Source organism: Desmodus rotundus, chromosome 12, assembly GCF_022682495.2.
Source record: "Desmodus rotundus isolate HL8 chromosome 12, HLdesRot8A.1, whole genome shotgun sequence".
NCBI lineage: Eukaryota > Metazoa > Chordata > Mammalia > Chiroptera > Phyllostomidae > Desmodus > Desmodus rotundus.
Genome location: NC_071398.1, coordinates 25,160,159 through 25,178,592, shown reverse-complemented (window position 1 = coordinate 25,178,592; position 18,434 = coordinate 25,160,159). Strand labels below are relative to the sequence as shown.

At 44.2% G+C, this 18,434-nt stretch overlaps 1 protein-coding gene, 1 long non-coding RNA gene and 1 pseudogene across 3 annotated transcripts in view; 1 reads left to right on the top strand and 2 right to left on the bottom strand.

Annotated features, from left to right (window-relative positions):
- GAN (gigaxonin) overlaps positions 1-5,723 on the bottom strand; it is a 67,485-nt gene extending 61,762 nt beyond the window's left edge. The window contains exon 1 of one of the 2 annotated variants that reach the window (XM_024556046.4): positions 5,393-5,723. In XM_024556046.4, coding sequence (XP_024411814.2) covers positions 5,393-5,559 — 167 coding nt within the window. In that variant the 5' untranslated portion in view covers positions 5,560-5,723. The remainder of the gene's footprint in view (positions 1-5,392) is intronic. The other variant, XM_045191852.3, reaches the window with a different exon arrangement.
- Positions 5,724-5,794: 71 nt separating this feature from the next.
- LOC128779594 (uncharacterized) lies at positions 5,795-13,895 on the top strand. Its single transcript, XR_008425642.1, has 4 exons — positions 5,795-6,147; positions 8,005-8,210; positions 8,408-8,597; positions 13,311-13,895. It is a non-coding gene; the product is annotated as an uncharacterized lncRNA (long non-coding RNA).
- On the bottom strand, positions 8,608-9,111 carry LOC128779593 (small ribosomal subunit protein uS14-like; annotated as a pseudogene).
- Positions 13,896-18,434: the final 4,539 nt, after the last annotated feature.

Sequence of the window (18,434 nt, the reverse complement as noted above, 5' to 3'; positions counted from 1 at the left end):
AAAACCTCTCTAGAGTGGAGCACTCCTTGCTGCTCACGGTGGCACCACTGTCTCGTGTAAATAAGCGAACGATTTTAAGCTGAAATGAGTAAGCTGTTAAACTTAGAGCTCCAATTTACAAGGGCTTTGTGTCCTTAGAAGCCCAGAGAAAATACTTCTTTGATTTTCTGAAACTGAACATACTTTAACATCACTTTTGAAAAACACACGTAAGGACAGGGTTCACTCAAACATAATTGCAAATACTAAAAAAGGAAGGAGGGGTAGGGGGAGAAGGAGCAAAAAATCATTTTCAACCATGAGACTTACTGTAAGCCCTTCAGGACAGATTCCATCTTTTTAAAGCAGTTGTTAAGGATGCCTTACAGTAGACGGATAAAAACAAGCAAGGCCTAGGTCCATTAAAAGACATTTCAGGCCCAACTTATTTCCCCTCATTGTAAGAGCAGAACAAGAGATAGGTATAGCCAATTTGATTTAAAGGATGCTCGGGATTCAGCAAGGGTCTCAGAACCTGGAGCTTCTACCTGAACCCTAAGTACTAAGAAATGTAACAGGTTACAATTACTATTCAAAATCCTTTTGACAATCACCTTTCAGAACCACCAAAATGACCCACACAAAGGGAAGAGGAGAGGCACTCACTATTACGTTCCATAGGCCTTTCAGAGAACATGAACTTGTTTCTTTGGCCACATACACGGGAATCTACGAGAAGGGCATATTGTAGACCTCAAAGGACTGGGCACTGTTCAAAAAGGAACGCCCCACAAACGTTACCAGGGCAAAACTGGAAGAGTCTACAATGCCACCCAGGACGTGGTGGGCATTGTAAACACACAAGTTAAGGACAAGATCCTTGCCAGAGAATTAATGCACGTACTGAGCACACCAGGCACTCTAAGAGCAGGGACAGCTTCCTGAAACGTGAAGGAAAACGATCAGAAGAAGAAGGAAGCCCAAGAGAAAGGTATCTTGGGTTCAACTGAAGACCTGCCTGCTGCGCCCAGAGACGAAGCTGCTGGAACCCATTCCCCCCGAATTCATGGCATGATAAGTGTAAAAACATAAAAATAAAAATAAAAATAAAAGACCTCTTACCATGAAAAAAAAAATCCTTATGACAATCATTAGGGAGTTGCTGTCTACGCAAGGTGACTATAAACTCAAAGTACAAGTGGAAGAAAGGGGACTTGGGGACAAATAGCATGCTCGGCACACAACAGAGAATACTAATGGACTTCGGTGCCCATAAACTACAGGGCAAATTTCAGGTACCAAAAAAAAGGATGATAATGTCTACGCTACTGTGAAACTTGGACTCCTACGGAGACCTTATTAGACTCCTGAAGTAGTTTCATCAGCATCATCTATGAGTCAAACTTTATATTTAAATGGCAAAACAGGCTCATCAATAATTAGGCCTTGGAACACATCCAGAGTAGCAGCATAAAATAAATGCTTGTTACAAAACAACTCTACAGGGCTGGGCTTACACAGCAGAGTACCCAATCCAGGTGGCCCGCGACAGGGCAGAGGAAATACTTTAATGCCAGGGCATGACAAAACTTAACGATACAATAAAGCTGCGAGAATGTAAGAACAGAACCAGACTCCCTCTCCACAGCATATACACACAAAACAAAACAAAAATAGCAGGGAGCCACATAATTTGGACTTACAGAGGGGCTTTGCTGTTTATGTAGCTCAACAACCTCACTTTACACACGAGGAAACTAAGTCCCAGAAAAGTTGTCCAATATGACCTGGGCTGGATTCACGGCTCAATGTCTCCACTCCAACGTCATTAGACCAGCTTTCTCTAAAAAACTTGTGGGGAGAGGTGCAGCATTGCCATTCCTATTGTTGGCTGACACTTCAAAAGATCCAAAGATCTTGGGAATCTTTTTCTTCTTTACTTTCCAGGACTAAGAGCTAAACAAAACTAACATTCCAATAGATTCCCCAGAAAACCCAAAATTCTCAAAAGTAAATACAGGATGAGGACCTGTACAAAACTGCTATAACATTACTGCAGAATCACACAATTCATTTTCAAATTCATTTCATATACATTTCTCCCCAAGCACCACATCTCAGGAGAGAAAGGAGTCTGAAATCCAGATCGGATCGATGGGACTGTGCCAGAATCAGAAGAGCGTCAGACATGAAGCAAAGCAAACTTTATCTTTGGTTTGCAATATTCAGAAGAAAGGGGAACTTCCTGTAAGCCTCAGGGAACCTTTCCCAGAAGGTCTCAGGGTTTGCTGAGATGAAAGATCCTGTGGGTCATTATATCCATGAATTCAATTTCATCATTCTTAAAGGTCATCAGCTATGTTTAGATTTAGTTTTCCCCTTAAACTAAAGGGAAAATGTCATTCATGGATCAGAATGAGGAAAAGCTGGGAAGAGGGTGTGCTGGGAAAGCAGCATCCAACTTAGGTGAATGATGGACTGCAGAAGGTCCTGTCTGACTTTCTGTAGCATCTGCATCCCAAGGCTGCATGGAATACTCTATCCACCCTTTTCTCAGGATTGGCTCCTTTTCTTGAGCACACAGAAGCAATACACAACATTGTTTCCAAACCTTACAACCTCAGAAGCTTATGACAGTTACTAAAACTATGCTTCTATCGACATTGAACAAAACTCAGATTTTTATAAAACTTCAGAGACTATCAAACTTTTAAATACCCGATCCATATATTAATGACATCACAGACCTAAATGCTTAAACTTCAAAAGGGAAACATCAAATTTTAGAACATACAAGTTCATTTTGTTTCAATATAAAAAACCCAATGTCATTAGTATTGAAAATGACTAAACTCTTTGTTTCTAAGTAGTAATACAGATTAGTCAAATTACTTTTAAGTGGCCTCGAGATTGATCATTTTAGAAGACCCCCCCAAGAATATTCTACCACTTCAATAGCCAAATAAACATAAAGCAATTAGTCACTGAAATAAAACACATACTGACTGATCCATGTTTATCTGTAAAACTTCAAAAATATCTGCCCTACTTACAGCAAAAGATGGTTGAAAATGAAAATGAGACAATATGTGAAAGTACTTGATAAGCACTTAAAATCATAACATATCATAGATAAGTCAGTAAGTAGTAGAGTTTACACAGAGAATAGTTACGAATGAGTAATGCTGTGAGTGGGTATGGGAATCGAGTAGGGGACAAGGTGTCATTAACATGGCATCTAATTTTAGTTCAATCATTAAGTACCAGTAACCTCATCAATAGATAATTCACTAAGGCCCACTGCACCCCATTTTCTTATTTGGAAAGTAACAGAATTGAACTAGAGATCTTAAGTCCTTTTTGGCTCTGCTACTTTGATCAGTAATATTTCACACCTAAATTACTGCTATTCTCTAAATAAGTAGCATTTCACATAACTAAACATTCTCATTGTGTGCCACCACATCACAGGTGGATACCACACCTTTCCCAACTTAGCAGATACAGCAGTGAATGCTACTACCTTTCACAGACCTATGTGCAGACCTGTGACACTTTCAAAGCACTATTACATTCCCCTTCACAGGGTGGGTCAAAGATCAAATGAGATGAAGACATTTTATCCCTCATTTAGCAGACTAGTGAGCTGAAGCCCGAGATCGTCATCTGCCAGCAATGCACAGCTGCAAGAGTAAAAGCTGGAAGGAGAAAGCAGGTCCCATGCTCTTCTCAATCAGGATGTAACTGAGCGTCTGAAATGGAAACATAACAGAGCCAACCTTCTAATATCCTATCAGCTGTGCTAGAAAAGCAGGCAGCCACTCATTTATGTTTGCTAGACCATTAGGCACTTTCTTTCCAGTTGTCAGGGGCATAGTGATGAACAAAAGAAAAATCCCTGGCCACACTGAGCTTACACTGTGGTTGGGAAAGATCAATAAGGTAAACGAGTAAAATATAGGGTATATTATAGTGGTCGGTGCTATGGAGAAAAACAAAACATGAAAAGACAGAGCAGGTGTTTGGGGATTTGCAATTTTCTTTTAAGCTGGCTGGACACCACTTAAAGAACTACAACAATAATGCATCTAGAGTAGTTTTCCTAAGCACTTCCCCAAACAGGGAACACTTTGGACACCCGGAAGACTCAGGCCTACTGATTCCGATTTGAGACTGATTGCTCAACCTCCAAACCGCCAGCTCTGAACTGTCATATTGGCAATCTAAATCCCCTACTAACAAAGATTCCCATCACCACAACCCCACCTTTAAATCCAGAGTGCAAACTGATTTACAAAAGAGAGAGCCAGAAGATACAAGAGCACGTGAACTGCTTCTGAGTTAGGGCAGATGTATCCTAATGTTAAGGTCAAAATGTAGTTGGTATGCTGAGCTCTGCTAGGACAAAGCACTAAGAATGCAGTACACATCATTTTGCTTTTTCTGACCTGTCAGTTCTAGTGACACTCTCTACTATTAGTCTATATTTAACCAGCTTACTAGGCAGTTTCTCCAGCTTTTAGAATTTTTTTCTTTTATTAAAAGAGCAACCCAGTTTGCAAGAAAGTTGCTATAAGAAAAGTTAATAGCCCCCTGCAAGATCTGATACACTTGGTTAAGCACTATCTCATCAACCTTTAACCAGGTTAGTTGAGATGGCTAAGCAGGTTAAGCTTTGTTTCAATGAAGTTTTAAAATGCTCTCTGAGTCACTAAAATCTTCTGGTCCTCGAGTTGTAACTGCATCCTGGGAATTACAGTATGTCTTTTAAAATTCGGGACAACTTACTTTAACGTGTGTCTATAATGCACAGCCCTTCTTTTAAACGGGGTTCCCACAAGGGAGTGGAAGACACATTTGACAAGAACTTCGGCCTTGGGGTCGGATCGCCTATCCCAAGAAGAAGATACAATACAATAGGATTTTCCCTCTGCCCACACCGGTCGGGAGGCTGTTTGTTTGGCCTCTCGGCGGGAGGAGCGCCACCAGCTCGGGCCCAGCCGACTGCGCGTCGATTAGGAGGCGAACAGCCCGCAAACTTCAGCCGAGGGGGCGGCTCTTCTCGGGCGCGGCCCTGCCCTGCTAGCCCGTGCGGGTCCCGAGCCAGCCCTGGACGGGGTCTGGCGGTCCCCGGGGCTCAGAGGCCTGGGCAAGCGCCAGGCTGTGGGAATCGGAGGAGAGAGGGCCGAGAGATTGCGGCCCGGGTCCGGAGTCAACTCCAGCGGGGCAAGGGTCCTGTGGGCCGGGCTCGAGGGTAGGCGAAGCCACATAAGCTGTCCTGGGAGCCCCGCAGGAATGTCGGCCAGGACGGACCCCAGCGGCTGGGGGGTGGTAACAGGAACTCTGGTGCCACGCCCGGCCCGCCCCGCCCCCGGGCTCGGGGCAGAGCAGTCCCGCCCGACCCCCTCCTCACCTGATGTAAGGGCTGGCTGCCGCCAGGATGTTCTTCTGCACGGGGATCTCCTCCCCATCGAGGACCAGGTGCGCGTCGCAGAAGCGGGACTCCTCGCGGAAAGAACTGAGCGCTCGCAGCAGGCGCGCGGCGTGCTGCGGGTCGGACACCGCGCTACCCTCGGCCATCGCGGCGCCCGCTAGTCACCGGCCGGTCCCGCTCCAGACGCAGCCACGCCGGGCCCCTGGAGCCGTCCGCGGCCGACGCGCGCCCCGCCTGCACGGCCCGCGCGCGCGCGCGCCCGTTCGGCCCAACTATCAGTGATCCCTGAACAAGCTGAGCCCCCGAAACGCGCCTGCGCCATCCGCGGAGAGCGGGACAGGTACCTTTAAGGAGCCGCGGCATTACGTCATTTCTCCGCGACGCCTCCCCGCCCGCCGTCGCCGGAAGCGGCAAGCCAGAAGCCACGGTCGTCGGTTGGACCCTCCCTGTCCGCCCCCAAGCAGCCAGGGGCTGTCCATAGCTAGAGTGATCGCTGCGGCGTGGGAGGTGTGCGGGCCGCTGTGTGGTTAAGCCGGTGGCCTCTGGAGCCCCGAGTCTCGGCTGTTCCAATCTCTTGCTGTATGACCCCATGGGTGCGGTGGCCATCCTCAATTTCTCCATCTGCAAAGTGAAGATGAGACTTCTCAGTGTTGTGGACTCACGAGAGATAACGCCTGTAAGCAAGGGCTGTGTAGGTGTGGCTTTCCTTAAGTATGAGAAAAACCGCTTCCCAGGTAAGGGCAACGACGCGAGCAAACAGGCTCTGGAAAGAGCGTTTTTTTGGTTGCGGCCTGGGGAGGAGTACGTGGCAGATCTCAAATTTGTTAGGGCCTCCTTGGCTGTGGTAAGGAGGTTGGTTTTAATTCCGGTAGGCGTTAGGTACCATAGAAGGGCTTTTTATAGAGATCTCTCAGCCGCTGCATGGAGAAGGGAGTGGGGAGGGTGCTAAAGGCAGAATGATGCTTAAATATTGCAGTACTCGAGGGAAGAGATTGGTGGTCTGGATGGAAGGGTGATGACGGAGTGGACAATAGCGGATGGCTTTAAAAGAATAGACACAATTGTGAGGGAGGGGGGAGTCCAGGATAATGTTCTGGGTTGAAGAAACTGCATGCATGTTGGTACCTTTGAGAGAGAGAAATAGGAAACGCTGAAGGGCTGGAAGGTAGGGAGTGCAGTTGTGAAAGGAAGCAACTCTGGGTTAGCCTGGCCTGCAGGGCAAGCCCTGTGCCGTCTGAGGTTTCCCGGGAGGTTGTTAAGGGCACATGGGGATGTGGAATGTAGCCACCGTATTGAGTACAAACAGGTACTCGCTCAATAAGTGTCTAAAGAAATAGCAGTTTTATGGGGACCAGGGCCGGAAAGAATGTGATCAGCATTGCAGATAAGGCAGGATGCAGTTTTCACTGGTTTCACTGGATCAGCTTAGTCTTCCTTCAGCCAAAGTCTCTGATAAAGTCTTGGATCTTCACCCTGAACCAGCCAAGACCTTGGAGTTACTGGCAGGAATCAGAGTATATATAACTCTGGTAGAGTCACTGGCCGAGTAGATGGGAAGAAGGATATTACCAGTGGAAAGTCCAGACATTTCTAGTCCCTTCTTCAAACGCAGCTCAGTATTTATAGGAGAAAAGATAAAAATGTTTAGGTTTGGCTTCAAAACAAAAGGAAGGGATGGAGGGAAGCGAATGGAGATATAGGTGAAGCAAGAGTGGTTCTGAGTGACTAATTGTTAAAGCCAGATTATGGGTACATGGAGATTTGTTGTACTAGTCTCCGTATCTTTGTATATGTTGTAAAATGTCATGAGAAGTAAAAAAACAAGCAGCTCAAGCATTTCTTCTCCATGATACCTGCCCAGTATCCCAGGGAGCAGTAGACACTCCTTTCTCCAGGTTGTTGAACATCTCTCTGGGAGTAAACTTACTGTAATGAGTTTATTTATTCATGTCATCTGCTAGCTTGCATATTTCAGTGTGTCTCCATTTCCAAGTGCCAAGCACAGTGCCTGGTAGTGCTCACTGAATGGTGGATGGATAGAGGGATTAAAAATTTTATGGGCGCGCTCCCTCTTTGGAGCACACCTGCGCCTTTCACTTCCCCCTCTTCTTCCCCGAGGTGCATTATCTTCACCTTTCTGTCTCCTAAGTTCCAAGGCCCTTCTTTTACTTCTGTAACTTGTTTCCCGAGCCTATGCAGACCAGCTGGCTCACTTCCACTACTTCTGTAACTTTCTAAATAAACTTGCTCTTATAATTTGAAAAATAAATTGTGACTACCAGGAACTTAATAAATGTTTTCAGCCTGGCTGGTGTGGCTCAGTGGATTGGGCACTGGCCTGCAAACCAAAAGGTTGCCAGTTCAATTCCCAGCCAGGGCACATGCCTGGGTTGGGGGCCAGGTCCCCAGTTGGGGGCATGTGAGAGGCAACCGTTTCACTCTCGCACAGTGATATTTCTCTCCCTGTCTTGTCTCATTCCCTTCCCCTCTAAGGGTGAATAAAGAAAATCTTTCTAAAAAAAAATAATTAAATAAATGTTTTCAGAATCGCAGTCTTTTTTTAGTTTATTTGTGTTTGTGTTCTTTCTCAGCTGGGTTGTTGTTGGGGTCAACAACGACAGAGTCCTCTAACACCTTGTAGATACTTGATAAACACATCGATTCATTGCTTGGAATGCTGGTCTACTCTTCACATGTCAGAGGTTTCAAAACAGACAAAGAGCTCAAATAACAGAATCACCCTGAGGTAACCAGTTATCCCAGAATGGGAGTGTTGCCTCAGCTGAGTTAATTGGAGGTAAGTGGGGATTATCAGGCGGGCTCTTCCTGGTAGGGGTGAACCTTCTCTGGTGTTTTGACAGATGGAAGGAATGGGAGGACCTGGGCAGCGGGTTGTAAACAGACCAGCATCGCTCAGGGGACAGGTAGTTGCTGTCTTGAGAGGGTCACTGATGCAACAGGCAGCTAATCAGCAGAACTCGCATGTGTTTTCAGGACCACCTCACTGTTGGCAGTGGTTCCGACCAATCCGCCTGCCTGAATAACTCTTATTCATCCTTCAAAACGGAGCTCAAAGTGACCTTCAGGGGCCCTCCAGCCACTTTCTCATGGCAGAGTCCCCATGCTGTGCCATGTTCATGCCTTCTGTGCTGCACTGACTTCACTGCACTGAATGGACGGGTTTGTAAGTTGGTTTGTGAGCTCCTCCAGGGCGCTTAGTAGGTGTCCCATGATGCTTTCACGTAGTTAGAGGTAGCTGGTTGGGGAATTGAGCAGGGGAGGTGGGATCACAGGGAGCCGAAGGTCTCAAGTAGGAGGCGGCGGCTCAGCTAGCTGGCTGCACCAATGGATAACGGTCCAGTGGTGCCAAATCCAGTGATTTTTCAACAGATCTAAAAATTCAGATTCACATGTTGAATGTCCCAGTTTTTCTTTTTCTTCTTTTTAATTTTTAAATTTCATTTTATGTACAAAGAGCCATTCTGTAGTAAGGTAGATGTCTTGAACGACCCATTCACAGAAGTCCACTTAGTCCAACTCAATGAAGCCTATATCCTTCGTGTACTGACGGAAACACTGGCAGCACATGTGAAGGCTGTACTTCCGGATCAGGCCGTCCTGGTTTGAGTGGATGCCGCACGAAGAGAACCCTGGCCGAATTTTCTCGGATGGCTCCAGTAGAGCTGCTGGTGACCCATCTTGTTCTCTCTGCTGCAACCCGAATGTCCCAGTTTTCCAACATGAGCCACTAATTCCATTTGAGAAGCGAAGATGCAGCCTAAATCTGGCTTTAATTCCAGAGCTAATCAGAAACCCATCTTGGATTATTGAGGAGGGAGTTAACAATCAAAAGTATGCTAGGCTCTCAATAAAAATTGTTGATTTGAACTCAGGTGCCCCAAGAAAACATCCTGGTGCAATAGGGAAAGAAGAGGGTCCAAATGTGGGAAGAAAGATGGGGGTGGATCCTACCCTTCTGTCAGCTGTAGAAGCCACTCCTGATTGGGCAATGGACTGTTTTGCAGCCTTTCCTGATATTGCTCAAACTGAGCCTGCCCTGGTATTGTTTATGACTGTCAGAATGATGTATTTGGTGCTATTGTCTCTCTACATTCCATAGATACCAGCTGTTGTGAAACATACAATCTAAGAGATCCGATATCTTCCCAGCAGTTTCAGTCTCTGATGACTATAACTGTTCCCTTCTGGTTTAGAGGCTAAACAGGCACCTGAGAGAGGACTTATTTTGTTTGTTTTTGGTCTGAAGACTAAAACAGAATATTGACAAGGTATTAACAGTAGTCATTCATTCAGTAGATACTAAGCACTTATGTAGATACATACTGCAGACACAGCGATGGTGAAAACATAGTCACCTCAGTGGTATCATCAGTGGTTTTTTACTCTGCTTTTCTGATCATGTGTCATTTTTTATATTCAGAAAAAATAAGAAAACAATTTCCACTTGCAAAAAGGAAAAAAACCAGTCTTACTTTGCTTTGAAAAGGGATCCTTCGAAGAGAAGAATCACTTTGGGGCTTGGGACTTATCTTTTCATAAATGTTAGGAACAGGAATAGGAATCCCGTAAAAGAACTAACACAAAAGGAAAAAAATGAATAGTCTGAAAGGTCTTTAGAAATCATCTAAGCCAATGGATTCATTTTATTCAAGAGAAAACTGAAGGAAGATGAGCAAACAGCTTAGTCAAGGTCATACATGGGACCTTGTCAGGCAGAACAGACAGGCCTAGAATTTCTGCCTTCCAGCCCCGTGAGCTTTTCTATTACACCAAGTTGACTTTTCGTAAACATCAATTTGGTTGAGGCAGTCTCTTCTGATTCATTTTAAGGCAGTCTTCAAATATTTTATTGCGTAAATCTGTCGTTTATCCAAATCTATATATAGCACCTTTCTCTCCGAAGATCTAAGCTCTTCCAAATTGCTGAGTCAGAGAACATCTCAGTATTTATAACTCTCGAGAGTTGCTTCTATATATTTATACAGTATTCAGAGAAGTGTCTCAGAAACCAGTGAACTAATTAAGTTGTATTGAAGATAGCGACTGTTTCTGTCTAAACCATGCTGTACTCCCCAGTACCCAGCAGAGTGCCTGACACACAATAGGTGCTCAATAAGTATTTGCCAAATGATTAAATGTTAATGGGTAGGAGAACTGGGATTTTTCTGTCCACAAGCGATTACTTACAATATTGTTTTCTATAAGTTCCCATTGAACTCCAAGCTAGTGTGGCCAAGAGCCTACCTGACAAACTCAGTTGAATATCTAATAGATACCTGCAACTTAACATGTCAGAGATAAACTTCTGATTTTACCCCTTAAGCCTAATCATTCCCCAAATAAATGGCAGCACCAAAGAACAGAAACTTAGGGGCATTCTTGACCTCTGTCTCACACCTTTCATCCAATTCCCCAACAAACCCTGCAGCTCTTCCTACAGGCTGTCTCCTGAATCCAGTCTCTCACGGCCTCCACCAGGACCACCCTGGTCCAGATGCCAATTAACTCCAGCTGGGCTCCTGAATGGGCTCCTAGCTGCTCTCCCTGCTTCTCCTCTTTCCCCCTTATGGGTTCTTGCTCCCTATAAATTAATTAGGTCAAGTCGCTTCCCAGTGTAATGCCCTCCAATGGCTTCCCATCAAACGGAAAAAAATCCAAAGTTCTTACCCTGCCTTACAAAGTCCAATGTGATCTGGCCTTGTACTTCCTCTATGGCCTCATTTCCTAGCACACTCCTCTCCCTCAGGGTACACTAACCAAACTGGCCTTTTTGCTCTTCCTTAAATAGGCCCTGCATATGCCCACCCCAGGGCCTTTGCACTGGCTGGTTTCTCAGCCTGGAAGTTTCTTTCCTCATTCTCATAGCTTGCTCTTTCCTTCTACTTAGATCAGAGCTCAAATGTCACCTCCTCAGAAAGGCCTTCACTTATTCTCCTGTGTAAGAGAATGGCTCCCTTTAACCTGCTTTATTTTTCTTCACTGCATTTAATCACTACCTAAAATTATACACGTTTATTTGTGTATTGTTTGTCTCCTTACACTATAATAGAGGTTTCATGAGGTCTGGCAGGAGCTTCCTATTTTATTTATCACCATATCCTCAGCCTTTAAAGCAATGCACAGAATATAGTATGTACTCAATAAATATATACTTACAGGCAGGAAGGAGATCTTACTTGACGTTTTCATCCCTTGCCGTCTGATCTGACATTGCCAACTTGGTAGAAGATGAATTATCAAGAGTGATTCAAAGGGCCTGAAATAAAACTTCCAAACCTTTGAAGGTTACAGTACAACAGCTCTGGGCATAGGTTGCCTCAATAATTTCTTTCAAACTAAGTCCAGTGCAAGACACTTTATTTTCCTTCTTCAAGGTACACCACTTTGCACTTGGACTCTGTAAATTTGGGTTGGGTATTGTATGTTGTTTATGTACTCCAAATCATGTAAAAGATACTGAATTCTTGTCCTTCCCCCTAGATTCCTAGCCAGTACACTTAGACCTGTTTAAATGTCTGTGAAGTCTTGCGAATTTCTTTAATTCATTGGATTTCCTTGCTGCCTCCCCCCAGGTCTCTTTCCTCTATCCTTGGAGACTCTGGTTACCTTACTGCACTTCTTCAGCTTCTCCCTCTGAAAAACTGGGGTAATCGCAGTCACTTCTAGAGAATGGTTGTGGACATTAAATGAGAGGGTACTAGCAAAGCTCTGACGACAGGGTCTGGCATGTAGTAGGTGCTCAATAAATGCTGAGTGTTGTTAATGGTTATGATCACTATTGTCACCACAATCATCATCCTGGTTTTTAGTGGCATCCTTGCCCAGCTCAGGAATTACTAGCTTCTCACTGATTTTCAAGTTAAAAGTCTAGTCTTTTCTCCTCTACAATCAGGGCCCCACCAGCTACATCCTCTCCAGGTCTAGGTTGACAACGTCACTTCTTGTTTTGCCCTGACATTAATGCTGCGCTTCAGGTGAACTTCATTTGCTAACTCCATCCAACATTTAAATTCCTTACTCTAGCTCTTTAAACTTCCCATTCTACTCCTTTTCTTTCTTGCTCCAACCTTTAATTTTAACATTTAAATTCATCTGATATTTTCTGAAACATGTTAGACCTCTTTGGCCAGTAAGTTTTGCAACTAATTAATACTTTAATGTATTTTTTATCTCTAAAAAATCTTTATTGAGATAACACAGTAAAGTGTGCAGCTCAACGAACTGTTCCATGTGGATACACCTGTGAAGTCACCAGGTGACTCACAGATCAGCATAAGGAACATTTCCGGTAACCGAGAAGGCTTCCGCAGGCCTGTTTCCAGTCGATACCTCCCAAAGGAAACCACTGTTCTGACTTCTATTGCTATTGATTAGTTTTTTCTGTTCTTGAACATTTGCATTTAGCTTTTTTCACTCAATATGATGTCTTTGAAATTTTTCCATTTTGTTGCTTGTAACAATAGTTGGTTCTTTATTACTGTGGCCATACCATTGTGCAAATATGCCACAATTTATTTATCCATTTTCTTGTTGCTAGATATTTGGACTGTTTCCAGTTTGTGGCTATTATAACAAAGCTGTTATGGACACTCTTAAACAAGTCTTCAGGTGGATATATGAACTTATGTCCCTTGTGTATGTGCCTGAGTTCAGTCGCTGGGTCATAGGGTGAGCATACGTTCAGCTTTAGCAGATACTGCCAAGCAGTTTTCCAAAGTGTTTGTACCAAATTATACCCCCACCAGTCATGTATAAAAGTTCCAGTTGCTCCATATCCTTAAGTAAGAGGTGGTGTCAGTCTTTTAGTTATCCATTCTGGCGAGTGTGTAGTGATATTTTGTTGTTGTTTTTAAAGATTTTATTTATTTACTTTTAGAGAGAAGGGAAGAGAAGGAGAAAAAGAGGAAGAGAAAGAGCAACGTGTGAGAGACACATCAATGGGTTGCCTCTCACACACCCAACAGGGGACCTGGCCTGCAACCCAGGCGTGTGCCGTGACTGGGAATCAAACCAGCGACTCTTCAGTTCTCAGGCTGGCGCTCAATCCACTGAGCCACGCCATTCAGGGCTCTTGTTGTTTTAATTTGAATTTCCCTGATGAGTAATAATGTTGAGCACCTTTTCATATGCTTTCTGACCACCTGGATAACTTTTTTTAAAAGTGCTTGTTCAGAGGTAAGACCGATTGGGGGAATGGGTGAAAAAGTTGAAAGGATTAAGAAGTACAAATAAGTAGTTACAGAATAGTCATGGGGATATAAAGTACAGCGTAGAAAATATAGTCAATAATATTGTAATAACTATGTATGGTGTCAGGTGAGAGGCTGGTCAGGATGGTCACTCTGTAAGTTATGTAAGTTTCTAATCATGGGGTTATACACCTGAAATTAATACAATATTGTATGTTAACTCGGATTTAAAAATTAAAAAGATAAAAAAGAAAAATAAATAAATAAAAGTGCTTGTTCAAATTTTGCATCATTTTGAAAAATTTGACTTCAAACTGATTTTAGTAGGGGAAACACAAATCTCTTCTCCTAATTTGTGGCTTGCCCTTTAAATCTCTAAATGGTGTCTCTGATGAACAGACATTCTTAATTTTAATGAAGTTTGATTTATCAACTTTCTCTTTTATGGTGAGTGCTCTTCATGTTCTGTTTGGAAATCTTCACAATCATGATAATATTCTCCTATGCTTTCTTCTAGAAGCTTTGCTGATTCACTTTAACATTTAGGTCTATGACCCACCTCAAATACATGCATTTTTTTTCTTTAAATCCAGCTCAAAATTCATTTAACAGGATTTTAAAATACCTATCATATGCCAGGCACTTATGTGAGAACAAAAGCAATTAGAGTCAACATTTAAAGAACTTACTGGGCAGGAGAGGAAAGGGTGAGGCTTGCACATAAACGATATCTGAGAAATAGTGATTTAGTTGGAAAATATAATATGGCCTAATTATTCAAATACACTGCCCAGAACCATTTCCTCTCCACACATAGGCAGATGGATTACATTTCCTACGTGCCAGTGATCCTGTCTTTCTCACCCTTCATTGGTCCCCCATTTCCTCCAGGTAAAATCCAAGCTCCTTGTGCCTGGTATGGGAGGTGTCCCACCACCTGGCCCCCTCCTCCCTCCTCACCCTCGTCTTCTAGACCTGCTCCATCCTCCATCCAACACCCTCTGCACACAGCCACCTACATTCTTGAACAGAACGAGCTGTTCATCCTGCCAGCTCTTTGTATCCACTCTTGCCTGGGTTCCTTCTCCCATCATTTTGATGCCTGGAAATCTGCTCACTGCTCCAGCACCACCTCTGCGAAGCCTTGCTCGGTTTCTTTCTGTCTCCTTGTTTGTGCCTTGAAATCGACCTCTGGAGCCAGACTGCTGGGTTTGAACCCTGCTTCTGTCATTTTCCAGCTCTGTGACCCTGGGCATGTTACTTAAACAGCCTAAGTCTCAGGCTCCTCACTGGGAATAACTGTGGTTCCTGCTATCTAAGGTTTTGTGCAGAATAAGTGAGATTATCCAGGTACAATTGTTTAGCACAGTGTCTGGCACATAGTAAGGCTCAGTAACTGCTTAAAAAATAGTTATAACCATCATACTAATCACATATCAGCTAACAGAAGTGTTCTTTTCATTAGACTGGGTGTTCGCTTTAAATCAAAGAGCACTTCCTTAATTTTTCCATAATTGCCCCTTCTAGTAGTACCCCTTGTGGAGTTCTTAGTGCAGTTCCCGGCACAGGAAGCTTTATGTCCATCACCTTAACAAATCTTTACAGCAACCTACAATATAAGTACTAGGATCGCCATGCTGCGGTTTTAAAAAACCACAGTTCCGAGAAGTCAAACTCTGCCCCATGTCCCTCAGCTGACTCGGGGAGAAGCCAGGACTTTGACTCCTGCTTCATTGCAAAGTGTGTGAGCCATTCACTACGTGTCCCTGCCTGGCACCTACACAGTGAGCTCAGAACATATGTGATAAATAGAATTAAATCTAATGAACCCAGAACCTACCCAAGTTTGGGAAAAGGAAAATGGGCTCATCTGCACTGCCAAAGTTCTGTACATGGCCCTCACAGGCCGAGTGATCCGAAGCAAGACCCTTCTGGCAAACAAACGGCATCTAGAGCAGGCACTTTCCACGGTTCCCTCTTGAGAAATGGTGGTTTCAACATCGATAATTTATACTTTGCGACTTCAAGGCGTGCTCTTTAATTGACACAGTGCTACCTTTCCAGAGGAACAGGTTGTCACTTTTCACAAAATTTGTCCTATTTAATGAAACTTTATTTGTTGTCTAATTACCTACCATTTTCTCTACTGCTATATTACAGTCCCAGGCTTTTAAGATGCTGTGCCAAGAGTCTTAGGAAGATCGTCTTCCAACAAAGTCTAGAACCCTGACCTCTCTGGCCCAGGTGTAAATGTCTTGAGAGCTGGGACCATATCGTATCCCAGCTGCATCTCCCATGGCACCTCACTTGGCTAGGCAGGAATTCAATAAGCGTTTGCCAAAGTAATTATCTGTGTATTTGTTTCATGCTTGGTACTGGGCTAGGCCTTGGGAAGGAGAAAGGAGAAATCAGATTCAGATCTTGCCCTCTGGGGGCACCTGGTCCAACCCAGAAAATAAGACTCAAACCTCAGCAATAAACATCTGATATGGGAAATGGGTTGTGTGGTGGGGATTGTTGCAGAGTCACACTGGGGTACACCCCCTTCCCAAAGCATCACTTATACTTAAAGATTGCTGGGAAATTCTTTGATATTAAAGCAAGCATGGGTATAATATGAAGTACACTATAACACGTGTGTGCATGTTAAGGTAAAACACAGATTTCAAGGTGCTATATTTGGTAGACCCTTTCCCCCTTCATCCTACGGTAGGTGGCCCCCCTCCTTTGTCTTTAAGAGTGTTTTTGTGGGTGACAATGATAAGCATGGCTGTTGGCATCAGACAGAATTGGGTTTTCAGTCAGGCTCTGCCTCGTCACTTTCCAGCTATGTGTTTTTGAGCAAGTGGCCTGAGCTCTGTGAACCTCAATTTACTCATGATTTTATGAGGATTAGTGTTTTATATAAAGCTTTTTTCATATGCACAGTAGCTTTTATGCATGTTATGAGGTAATGTTCATGGGATGGATGTGTGGGTGGGTGGATGGATGGATGGAGTAGGGAACAAACCAGTCTACTGCCACAAAGGGGAAAAAAAAAGGCACGTATTCCCTTTATCCTTAATGCTTTGCAATTCTATACCATTCTGTACCCTCGAAGCACTTTCATATTCACACACAAGTCATAGAAAGTAGAGTCATCTCCATTCTACCTATGAGAAAAATTGAGGCCTCAAGAAAGGCCCAGAGTCTTGCAAAAACTGAGACTGGTTAACTGGAAACAGCATCTGGTTCAGCATCTTTAACACAGTAACCTGGGGACTTGCTGGGGGGCAGATAGGGATGAGGGGAAGGGGGCATGCCTTTCCTGTCTGAGCTGCGTACAGCCAGTTAACTTGAGCTATATGTCCATGAGTCTTGCAATCACAGAAGCCACACAGCTAGGGCGAGGCAGGGGTTCTCCACTTTCCCTGTTGAAAAACTGATACAAGCTATGTATGCATGTTCTCTAATCCCCTTGAGAACATGCATACACGCAAGAATCCACACGCAATTTCAGGAAGCCCGTGAGCACCCTGAAGACCCTCCAGGTGCTCAAGACCCCTCTAGAGTGAACATCCTGGGCCTGACCAGCTGGAGAAACCAGAGACTCATGACCTCCAGGCAGAGTAGTAGAAACAGCACAACACAACCCAACAAACCCCGGCCACCTCAGCCAGGGACAGCTTCCCCTCCCAACTCTGCAATCATCTGAAATCGGAAAAGTTGCTCTTTCAATAAATACCCAAAGCCAAGCCATCCATTTCCTTCCCAGCTTTTCGAAAGTTGTGGTGGAGATGAAAATTGAGGTCATCTGTGTTTTGAGATGAAAATTGCCAGCATGTTAATGGAATGGGGTGGAGACTGGTGAACAAGATAATACAGAGTCACTACAGGCAATGCCTTTGTTGTCCTGAAAGCCAAGATCAGCCATGAAAGATAAAGAACCAGACTCACTGCTGCAAGGAGACTGGGTGAGGCCATTCACACCTTCATTCAATACTCATGGATGGAGCAGCTACTATGTGCCAGGCACTGTTCTAGACCCCTAAGCTACATCTGAGACCAAAACAAAGGAAAACCCTGTCCCGCATGTAATTCTTAAGCTTATATTCTAGTGAGGATGATGAACAAATACCACTAAATGTAATCAATAAATTGTACAGTGTGCCAGAAGGCAAAAAGTGTTGGGGTGGGGGGAGGGAAGAGAAAGGAAGTTTATCAGGATAAAGAGATTAGGGGTGTGTGTGATGGAGGGAGCAAGTTGCAGCGATAAAACGGGGTCAGGAAATCTGCACTGAAGGGAGGATTTGGAGAGGGTTGCTCAAGACCTGAAGACAGGCTGCTGTGGTAATGCCTGAAAGGGACGAGCCACGAAGATGCCAGTAATGATACCAGATGGCTAATATCCAAGCATTCACCCAACAATTATTTATTGGGTGCGTGAAGAGCTAGGTGCTAGGGGCAGACTGAATAATGGCCCCCCAAACATACCCAGGTCCTAACCCCTGGAACCTGTGAATGTCACCTATATGGTAAAAGGACTTTGCTGGTGTCATAAAGTTAAGGATTTTAAGAGGGAGATTACCCTGGACTATCTGGCAGGCCCTAAATGTAATCATAAGGGTCCTTATAAGAGAGAAGCAGAGGGGAACTTGACTATAGAAGAGAAGAAAGTGATGTGACTATGGAAGCAGGGGGAGAAAGGATGATGGGACCTGGGGCCACCAGCCAAGGAAAGAGGGAGCTAGAACGGTCATGGAAACACTCTCCCCTACAGCCTCCAGAAGGAAGCTATCCTTCTGACACCTCGATTTTCTTCCCCTCAGACT